Source organism: Eschscholzia californica, unplaced genomic scaffold (genome assembly GCF_041429995.1).
Source record: "Eschscholzia californica isolate CP2 unplaced genomic scaffold, dmEscCali1.0.p SCAF_4, whole genome shotgun sequence".
NCBI lineage: Eukaryota > Viridiplantae > Streptophyta > Magnoliopsida > Ranunculales > Papaveraceae > Eschscholzia > Eschscholzia californica.
In genome coordinates this window covers 16801856-16813166 of record NW_028238461.1, presented here as the reverse complement: position 1 = coordinate 16813166, position 11311 = coordinate 16801856, and the positions used below count along the sequence as shown (strand labels likewise).

General features: G+C 35.0%; 2 protein-coding genes and 1 pseudogene across 3 annotated transcripts in view; all 3 read right to left on the bottom strand.

The window, feature by feature from the left end:
- Positions 1-290, bottom strand: part of LOC147543264 (zinc finger (C3HC4-type RING finger) family protein / BRCT domain-containing protein) — a 55856-nt gene extending 55566 nt beyond the window's left edge. The window contains exon 1 of the mRNA XM_086632991.1: positions 246-290. The gene's annotated coding sequence lies outside the window, so the exon portion shown is untranslated. The remainder of the gene's footprint in view (positions 1-245) is intronic.
- A 1430-nt stretch (positions 291-1720) lies between these two features.
- LOC147543263 (uncharacterized) lies at positions 1721-5051 on the bottom strand (annotated as a pseudogene). The gene is made up of 3 exons (XR_015223160.1): positions 4727-5051; positions 3860-4529; positions 1721-2095 (listed from the first exon to the last, which is right to left on the bottom strand). The product of XR_015223160.1 is annotated as an uncharacterized LOC147543263 (transcript).
- A 1069-nt stretch (positions 5052-6120) lies between these two features.
- Positions 6121-8089, bottom strand: LOC147543262 (uncharacterized). The gene is made up of 2 exons (XM_086632993.1): positions 7659-8089; positions 6121-7274 (listed from the first exon to the last, which is right to left on the bottom strand). Exons 1-2 carry the CDS (start codon positions 7982-7984, stop codon positions 6449-6451), a joined length of 1152 nt encoding a protein of 383 aa, XP_086489119.1. The 5' UTR covers positions 7985-8089; the 3' UTR covers positions 6121-6448.
- Between the last annotated feature and the right edge of the window lie 3222 nt (positions 8090-11311).

The following is an 11311-nucleotide window of genomic DNA, read 5'->3' as shown; positions in this document are numbered from 1 at the left end:
TGATTTAGTACACATCAGATGTTGAAGTTTTTTCGTCTTCGATAGGGTTAGGATTTGTATTCTTGGTTCTTTATGGAGCAATTCTACCCTTAAATAGGAATGTGCATCCAAATTTAAGTTCTACCCATATTAGATTAGTTGTGGAATCATTTCTAGGTTGAGAGCAAAATCTGTAAGCATGACTCAAGTATCACCAGCCTTCGGATGTGTGTTTTTTCTGTAGTGATTGTGGACTATATATATACTAGGTGTCCACCGCGTCCTACGGACGCGGTAGATCCCTTTTGGCTAACGCCTTACGAGACATGAGAACGTTCTCATCAAACTCGAGGGGGCGTGCATATATCCAGATGTTTATACATTGTGGAACTCAATTCTAGAGCATCTAAAATCCCACCGAGATTTGTGATTCGCATAGAAAATGCGAATTACAAGTCCCAGTATAATATTGGATGGTGTCGAATTGAATTCCACGATGTATAAACATTTGGATATATTTTCTCCCCCTCGAGTTTGATGAGAACGTTCTCATGTCTCGTAAGGCGTTAGCCAAAAGGGATCTACCGCGTCTTACGGACGCGGTGGACACCTAGTATGTATATATATATATATCTATTATATATAGCGCAATGCCTTTTTTTGAGATGGACCGTCGATTTATCTTTGAGATATTCGTGTCCGTCCGATATATCTATTATATAATTAAGTTGATTAATCAAGTTTAATTCAACCGTATTAAGGGAGAGAAAATAGGAGAGGTATGAGGTGGTTTCTAATTGCTTTTCTAGTTGAGTGACACATGTATAGGTGGTTAAAACAACTTAATTATATAATAGATATATCGGACGGACACGAATATCTCAAAGATAAATCGACGGTACATCTCAAAAAAAAGGCATTGCGCATATATATATATATATATATATATATATATATATATATATATATTTATGTGCTTACTATGAGGTCTTGAATATAGTTATGTCTTCAACAAAATAAGATCTCAAAACAAGTGTTGTCAAATTCTTTCATAATTTTCTAGCTGAAAACAGTTGAATTTGAAAAACAACACTTGCTTTCAGACCGATTCTGTTAAGAATTAAAGCACCCAATTAGTCATACTATAGAAGTATTACACAAAACTAGTTTAGATTCATATTTCTAATTTGTCAAAAAAAAACTTTAGATTGACAGTAATGAGAGAAACTAGGTGGTACTGCCATCAACAGTGTCTTCTCAATAGCTGGACCAATATTGGTAACTTCTTTAGTTTCCGACTTTGATCAGAGTTAATTGCTTTGCCATCACAAAATCCAGAAGAGGGTAGGAAAGATCAACCTCGTATGTCGTCTTTTCCTTTTCTATGATTTTAGGTTGAGTGTTCCCACTTCCCAGTGAAACTCAACCATCCAGTAGTTTAGATGCATCCTCGTATATCAGTGGTAACACTTTTAGTCTACTGTGGGTCAACCATTATTAGTTTTATTGTTCGTGGTTAGTATAATATTCCAAAAATTTTCTTTGAACCAACTTTATTTTTGTTCATGATTGGATTCAGAGCTTCTGGGCATAGAGGAAGAACTCGGTGACGTGGATTATGCTGGTGAAGCTTTTAGATATCTGTAGGAAACTGAATTAACCCCAACCATCTTATGGAAGTAAGGTACTGCACCAAATTCTATGCTTTATGACTAAAAGGCGAGTCTATGACTTTAAGTGGAATTAGACGTATATGTCAAATATAATTAGTTAAAAAAGCAGAATAGGAGGTTCTCTGGAACCAATTGTTTCACAATTATCTCATACACACACTCACTAGATAGATAAAATTGTTCAATTCAAACTCAATTGCAAATAAGTAATGAACAGGGAAAAAAAACAATTCGTTACTGAGACATATTAGACACTCTTATATTGAGATATTAGGAAACAATTCATTCCCATTTGCTTCGAATCTGATGGATATGTTTGTATTCACAAGTTAGAATCACTGTACCATCCATTCTCCTTAATGAAAACTTCTCCACCAGCACAAAACAACTGAATCTTCTCCACTCATATCCTCCTTTAAACTCCTCTACTTTCTTCACTTTTACTTTGATAAGAACCTTCAAGTTCTTATCTAGGCCAGCCAAAGATAGACGTAATACTAATAGAAAACTTTATTAATAACTTCAATATTCATATCCATATCTAACTACTATGAACTCAGCCATATATATAGGCTACAACTAGACAAATCAGACTCTAACTAGGACTCAATATTTAGAAATATAAAAATATGGAAACTCCTAATATTAGATAACTATAGAATATCTTCTAAAATATAGAAACTCCTAATATTAAATAGCTATTGAATATCTTCTAAAATATATCATAATATTAAATATAGAGAATATCTTTCTCTATCATTCCTCCTCCCTTGACAGCATCCTTGCCCTCATGGATGTTCTCGGTCATTGTTAACACCGGGTCTCCCTCATCTTCGACAATTGGTATTTCATCATCAATCACAATATAGAGGATAAGTGCCTTCTTCAAAACAGAAACATGAAAAGCAAGATGAATTTTAGTTCCCTCTGGTAATTCCAAACGATACACTATTGGACTGATTTTTTCCAGTATTCTGTATGGACCATAGTACTTTGGAGATAACTTTAGAGACACCCTTCTTACTGTAGAACTTCTCTTCTCAGAGCAGTTAATCTTATTAGATGCTACTTGTTTGGAATATCCTCCATATATGAACAGTTTTGTTTCCTTCAGTAGATTGATGTTCATCGAACAGTTTGATCGAGGATAAGGTCTAGGAACATTTTCTTCAATGTGAATTTCCTTCTTTTTGGATTCTTCTTTTTGTATATTCATCAGGATGGCATCAATGTCGTCTTCCTCTGAGATTTTTGTGTTCTCTTTGTGAGCTTCCTTCTCCTCTACTTTGGTTGTTTTTCTCTTTGTCTTCTCCTCATCTTTTTCGGGCTTCTTAACCATATTTGAAAGACAATCAAATTTTTCTTGATATTCATTGTATGGGGTTGTTTGTTGTAATTTTGCTTGTGCATCCCCTGCATCTTCATACGTCGTTTTCCCGAAGCGATCGACAACCGCTTCGACAAACTCTTCCCATGAACGAATACTTCTTTTGGCCCAACGACACCATTGCAATGCTTTTCCATCCAAGTAATTGATTGCAAACTGAATCTTTTGGTCTTCTGCAGTGTCATAGATTTCAAAATATTGTTGAGCTTGAAAAATCCATCCTTCCACATCTGATCCGTTAAACCGTTTAAAATATAACCTTTCACCTTGAAAATGATTACCTCTTTGAGACACAATCTCTCTATTGTTGACCAATCGATCAATCTTCTCAATCAATAATGATTGATTTACCGTCATCTCAGTCATCTTCTCTGCCAATTTACCCAATTGCTTCTCCATTTTTTTTTTTTTTTTTTTTGAGTTTATACCAAAAACAAGATTCTCTAACGAAGGGAAAAAAAAGTGCGAAAGCGAATGATAGGAGCGTTTGCTCTGGATACCAATTGATAAGAACCTTCAAGTTCTTATCTAGGCCAGCCAAAGATAAACGTAATACTAATAGAAAACTTTATTAATAACTTCAATATTCATATCCATATCTAACTACTATGAACTCAGCCATATATATAGGCTACAACTAGACAAATTAGACTCTAACTAGGACTCAATATTTAGAAATATAAAAATACGGAAACTCCTAATATTAGATAACTATAGAATATCTTCTAAAATATAGAAACTCCTAATATTAAATAGCTATAGAATATCTTCTAAAATATATCATAATATTAAATATAGAGAATATCTTTCTCTATCATACTTCTCCATCATTCCCTTCTAAACACCCTACTACTTGTTGAATCCACTTCATTTTCTCAACAATGGCTAAACTCAAGCCTAATCTTGTTCCTTCTTCACTATGGTTCATATGTGTAAACCATGTAAATCCATCAACTCCACCACCTATACATTGCTTTTCGGCTTTCCCACCAAACAACGTCACCACTTCTTTTTCTATGTTTGCATTCACAGACACAACATTACCTACAGTTGAATCTTTTTCAAGCACGTAAATCTCTTCCCAACTTTGGTCTAGAGTCATTTCATAAAATAAGGAATTCTTCATTTGATCCTTAATTATTCGTTCCCTTATGAACACAAAAGGGCAGTACCATTTCCCCACAAGCACAGGTTTAGAACTAATGAGCTCTGGGAGGCGAGTTCGTAGAGGGACGTTGAGACCGGAAGCCTCGCCTAATTGACAGTCATATGAACTTGAGGTGTGTACTTTCCATCCTCCCTGTCTAAGGAATTGTGGAGGAAATCCGTCTGGAGCGACCGACTTAGCAGTATAACCACCACTAGTCCTTAATATCTCTACTTGTTGATATATGTATGTCGGATCGAAAAGCCTTGGTGTAACATCATTGACAGAACTGCAGAAACAAAATACACTCATATCTTCTTCTCTTGAACATGTGCAACCTAGCCTACAAAATCAATTTAAACTGAAATCAGTTATGAAATCCTTTTCATGTACCATCATCACTAAAAACCTAGCGAATTCTTAGTTTCCAATTTCGTTTGTTATAACCCATGGTTTCGAAACTCATAAGTTGTTATCCTAATACAAGTATTTGATAATTTAGTATTAGCATTAACATGAAAGCTCAAAAGAAACACTTACCCTCTATGTTGACCAGTAGCTCTTATAACGTAGTATCGGTTAGAAGACAAAGGTTGATCAAGAACAAGAATGAACCAGACCTCTTTACTTTCAGCTAGTGTGTGTTCACCACTTGCTGTTGTATAACTAACGTTAACGATCTTGTTCTGAGGAAATGGAAAACCTTTAACATGTCTGTCTTTACAAGTACCCCAACAACATGTATCTTGTGTTTCCGTTTCTTCATCTGTTATTACTAAATCACCAGAATAAGGACTTCTGGTGTGAAAACTGAAAGAAAATTTGCATCCTTTCTGAACAAAGAAAGTGGCTTTGTTACATACATCTTTCTTGTTTATTTTCTTCTAAAACTTTCTGCTAATCTTGTTTATATATGGATGAGTACTGGCTGAGTGGCTGTCACTTCAAAATTCAAATAAATATGTGGTGGAATGTCATTGTCATTAAATTAATGTATTTGTGTCTTGTAGTTGTTAACATAACTTCATAAGTTACTATTATTAGATTAGGACTTTGTTTCTCTCTCCTCTGTGTTTCTTATCATCTTCTCCCTTTTCTTCTGTTTCTTTTTCTTTCCAAGTCATCTTTTTTTTCCTCTCATTTTCTTCACAGGATGGAATTCTGAGAAAAGAGTCAAACTCGAGTTAATGAAAAACAATGAACTAAACAGAAAGTTGGTTTTAAACTAGGGGTCCTTCTAATGTGCCCTTAGAATACATGACTTTCGGTCAATTATTCCCACTTCCCTGTAAAACTTAACTCTTCAGTAGTTTACGTGCATCCTTATATCACTGTGGCTACATTTTATAGTCGATAAAGAGACAATCTTTGATATTATTCTTGTTCTTAGTTAGCCCAAAATATTATCACTAGCAACACTTATTATAGTCTATAAATGAGTCTCTCCTAGACTAGTATTCTTGTTCTTGGTTGGCAAAGTATTCCAAAAATCTTCGCTGCACCTATTTTACTTTTGTTTCTAATTGGATTTACAGCTTCTGCGCATCGAGGAAGAACTTGGCAACGTGCAGTATGCTTTTGACGCTTTCAGATGTTTGTAGAAGAAAGATATTAACCCAAGCATCTTATTGAATAAGGTACCGCACCCAACTTTATGCTTATTTATGACGAAAAAGCGCGTCTATGTGGAAGCAATTGATTTAGTACACATCAGATGTTGAAGTTTTTGTCGTCTTCGATAGGGTTAGGATTTGTATTCTTGATTCTTTATGGAGCAATTCTACCCTTAAATGGGAACGTGCATCCAGATTTGAGTTCTACCCATATTAGATAGGTGATTTTAAAGCTCATCCAGTTTTATTGGGAAATCCTAAACCCAGTTTCATTATGGTCTTCTGTTGCTTATTATCAACCATTATGGAACACAATGCAAATAATAAACTTATGCAATATAGACATGAATTTTATAACACAATTATGTCATCAACACACTAATTATGTGGACATAAATGTTCGATTTAACCCCAATCACAAATAACTGATGAACGGCGGGAAAATCACTGTGTTACTGACTTCCTCAATTATACTGTGACATTTAAATACGAAATTAATACCCTTATTGCACATAGAGTTGAGCTAGTTTGCTGATAGATGAATATGGTTTTGATACTTTTGAGCACAATTATTACTTGAAATCATCACAAAGCAAATATTGTGTACTTTACAAATTAGACAGTCCAATATTGAAGTATTATGAAGATCTCATTCCCATTTGCTTCGAATCTGATGAATGTGTTTGTATTCGCATGTTAGAACCACAGTACCATCCATTTTCTTTAACGAAAACTTTTCCACCAGCACAAAACACCGAAATCTTTTCCACCCATTTCCTCCTTTAAACTTCTCTACTTTCTCCACTTTCACTTCTCTGCCATTCCCTTCTAAACACCCAGCATCTTTTTGAATCCACCTCATTTTCTCGACAATAGCTAAACTCAATCCTAATCTTGTTTCTTCTTCATCATGCTTCATATTTGTAAACGCTATTAATCGATCAACTCCACGTACATATTGCTTGTCTGCTTCCTCATTGTATAACGTAAACACTTCTTTTTGTAAGGTCCTATTGACAGAAACGATGTTACCTACGGTTGAATCATTTTCGCACGAGTAAATCTCTTCCCATGTTTGGTCTAGAGTCATTTCATAAAATAAAGAATCCTCCATTTGATCTTTTAGTCTGCCTTCTCCTATGAACACACAAGGACAGTACCACTTCCCAACAACCACGGGTTTAGAACTAGTGACCCTTGGAAGGCTATTTCGTAAACGGACATTCAGACCCAGAGCTTCGCCTACTTGGCAATCATATGAACTTGATGTGTGTGCAATCCACCCTTTTCGTCTAAGGAAGTGTGGAGGAAACCCGTCTGGAGCGACTGATCTAGCGGTATAACCATGATCAGTCCTTAATATCTCTACTTGTTGATATATGTCTGTCGGATCAAAAAGCTTTGGAGTAACATCAAAAGAAGTGCAGAAACAACAAACAGTCAAATCATCTTCTATTGAACACGTGCAGGCTAACCTACAAAATCAATTCAGTCCCGAATTATTTTCAAAATCCTTCTCATACATCTCTGTAACGCCCTTAATCCCGATCCCAACCTTACTGTCTTCAAACCCATAATTCAGAACCTTACGAATGGTATCAGAGCGCTAGGTTGAGAAGACCTAAGGTTGTCTCGGGCTTCATTGATCGCAGACACGTTATTAGGAACACATTGACTGAGACCGGGATTTGGGGCGTTACAATCTCAATAAATATCGCTAAAACCATATTAGTTCTTACGCGTTACTATGTCTATTACAACCCATGATTCGAAAATTATAATTTATTATCTTAATACTAGTATTTGATAATTGAATGAATTAACATTAACATGAAAGGTCAGAAAAGAAAAACACTTACCCTATATGTTGACCAGTAGCTCTTATAACATAGTATCTATTCGAAGACAAAGGTTGATCAAGAACAGGAATGAACCAGACCTTTCTACTTTCGTTTCTTCGGTTATCGCCATGTCCTGCTGTATAAGTAACTTTTACGATCTTGTTCTGAGGAAATGGAAAATCCTTTACTTGAGTGTCTATACAAGTTCCCCAACAACATGTATCTGCTGTTTCTGTTTCTTCATCAGTTATTACTAAGTCACCAGAATGACGACCTTCTGGCGTAAAAACCGAAAGAAAATTTGGATCGTTTCTGAAAGAAGAAAGTGGTTTTGTTACGTACATATTTGATGTTTCGTTTCTTTGTTTCCTTCTGAAGTTTTCTGCTAATCTTGTTTATATACATTTGGATCTTGAGTTTATCTTCATATATTGATGGTGAGAAATGTCTGGCATGACATATATTTGGTGCACAATATCGTTTTTGAATCGCTATTTAATATTCATTATTGACTTGTATAATTTTGTTTGTAAACTTCATTATCATTGGATTAGTATAGTCGGTTTAACGAAAAAACTAATAGTATAATCGTGCCTTGTAGTGCTAAACATAACTTCATAAACTATTAGAGTAGGACTTTGAGTTGAGACATTGACTTGGTTGTTTATTCTAGGGCTAATTCCAATTTGGTTCTCTGTGACCAACATTCTGTATGGCTTATTAATTTTTTTATAGCAGAATTTGGCCCCATTTTCTTAGGGTGCTATCCAAATTTGGGTAGGACAGTAGGATTATATTTTCTGCCCATATTATCTTTCCTTTTCTTCTCCACCGGCTGTTCACGACCAAAACAGTTAAAGCGGTCGCTTTGTGTCCTAACGCCTTTTCATTTTGTACATCCGTTTTGAAATAATAACTATACTGTAAACAAACTTGTAACATGATTTAAGGTGTAGCTCCGTTGTTAGGAATGTAGGAATCCTATCATAAGCACAGGGGCGGCCCTGACATTTTGGTGGTCCGAAGCGAGGTCTGAAAATGTGGCCCTTTCTATCAAATTGTAAAACGTATAAATGTATTTACATGAAAACAATAAGTACCGCAAAATATTTTCATCATATTTATATAACAAAATAATTTTTTTTGATAATTACAACACTGAAAATTTTGTTCTTCTTAAACTTTTCGATGCAAAGTCACTACTAATCATCGAATAGTCAAGACTGTCAGCCATATTCTTCTCAATAGATAATGTAGCTAACCCGTTTAACCTCTCTTCTGACATAGTAGATCGAATATAAGACTTAATCAACTTCAACTTAGAAAAACTTCTTTATGAAGAGGCAACAATAGCTGGTATTGTTAACATAATTCTATAAGAAACTCATGTGTTCGGTTAACAACCTTTCATATCTTTCAAAAAATCGAGCACTTCAGTTGGTCTTTTGATCTCATTTGGTAAAAGACGCTTCAACACTTTCAGTTCAGAAAATAAGTCCAGTCTGTCGATGTCATATGACTCATTATGCTTGAAAAAGGTTTCAAGGCGAACACATGAATATCTCAAATCACCATCATCTTGGGAGTTTAACTTTTTTAACTCAAACAGAAGACTAAATATTTCTTTGTATTTCTAGTTTGCTCAAATCTGCTCTTAAATGAAGAAAGAGTCTGATCTAATATGTATATGTAATAATTAACTCTAAATGCTTCTTCAGGTGACATTGATGGATCTTCACACGCATTCTCGTTAAACTGTTTCTTTCTTCGAATAATATTTTTTTTTCTGTGATGTTGTTTCAACTGTCATTTTAATGGCAATCTCTTTAGCTTCAACCATGCCTTCTTCAATCTTACTTCTCTATAATCTTCAAGATAACGAATGAGTCCATTCAATTTCTCAATGCAACATCAATATCAATATCTATATTAACGCAAACAATATATTATGCCAAATAACCATGCTCAAAAGGAATTCAAAATTTTCAAAGTTTTGTTTTAATATATTTTCGGCATCATAAACTGTTTTTGAATCATCACTTGTCTCCACCAATTCTTCTAAATCTTCTCGTAATTGTGGAGCTTGAAACCTAATGTCTTGGTGGCCCTTTTTACTTAACATTTTTTAAATGGCTTAAGCTTATCGTAATCATCACTTGTCTCCACCAGTTTTTGAAGCAACACTTTCTACTTTACTTTCCCAGAAATCTAACAAACGGTTGGGCTCACCATTCATTTAAAGATCATCAAATTTGGTGGCCCTTTTTACTTAACATTTTTTAAATGGGGCCCTTATAATTTTCTTAAAGAGTTGGACTTCTTATATATTTCTTACAGAAATTAATGTCTCGGTGGCCCCTAAAAGCCGGTGGCCCGAAGCGACGCTTTGTTCGCTTTGGCCCAGGGCCACCCCTGCATAAGCACTATTAAGAATTTTATTAATTTTTTCTAACATTAATTTCTTTTTCTAACGTGCCCTGTATGTAAGACCTCAATTTTTAACTCTATAAATCAAAGGTGTCAACCGTCTAAATGTGAAAAGTAGTTCTAGGTGGTCTCTTTCCTACTTGGTCATTTAGAGATATTCTATTAGAAAGTCTTTTCCAATACAACACTCAAGAGAAATTTTAAAATATATATTTTGATTATAAAACTAATTGATTTGTTTGAGTGGCGCTTAGAGATCCTCGAGAGGACAAGTGTCTTCTTAAGGATCTCTAAAACAAATGATGCCTAATTACTTTAAAGATTTATGTTGAGTTTTGCACTGCAGATGATTTTGAAAGAAAGACACTAAAAAAAATCTTATATGACGTTTTAAGTTTTAGAGTTTCAGTGTTGCATTCGAGATGATCTTAGGGAAAGTAGGGTGTCAAATAGAAAGTCCATCTTAAACTAGGGCACATGTGGGAAGTAACCCTTCATTGTAGCTGAAGAGACTAGAGAGTCTAGTGGCCAGATTAAGACTAGACAGATAAAACAAGATTAGTGCAAATGACAAAGATGCCTTGCTAAATGTTTGGAACATCATCATTGAGCACTCAATATTCATCTACATTGACTGTGTCATCTTGAACCCCATAAATGAAAGGCAGGATATGGGAGAAAAAAAAGGCCTTCCGGACGAGGTTTACACTGAACAGAATGTCCAGAGTCGATAATTAGTACAGGATTTTGGGTACCTTCACTACCACATTGAAAGTGGTACACTGAACAGAATGTCCAGAGTCGATAATTAGTACAGGATTTTGGGTACCTTCACTACCACATTGAAAGTGGTACACAAATATTGTTGGATCTCTCTACAACTTGGAACGGTGACCTAAGACAATATGATGACCTAAGACAATTCGGCCTCCTCCTCCCTTCTTAGATATCGTCATAACGAAGCATCAACTAAGTGGTAGGATACAATTGCGTGATAACTTTTAATCACAACTCTCTATATACAATCATATTCATTGAATTCATATCCACTTGGTTTGTATTTGATGAAAATTTTTATATCCCATGTTAGCAACAAAGTTCCATCCATTCTTCTTAAAGAAAACCTTTTCACCAACACAAAACAACCAAATCTTTTCCACCCATCTTCACCTTTGAACTCCTTTTCTACCTTCACTTCACCTTCTCTTCCTTCTCCTTGCCCATTCTCTTCAATAAACCCTATT

Excerpts from the sequence above, each read along its gene's own strand:
- LOC147543262 (XM_086632993.1), bottom strand. The coding sequence starts at position 7,984 with ATGTACGTAACAAAACCACTTTCTTCTTTCAGAAACGATCCAAATTTT. Across the intron at positions 7,275-7,658 it reads GCTACTGGTCAACATATAGG|GTTAGCCTGCACGTGTTCAA; the intron begins GTAAGTGTTTTT and ends TTGATTTTGTAG.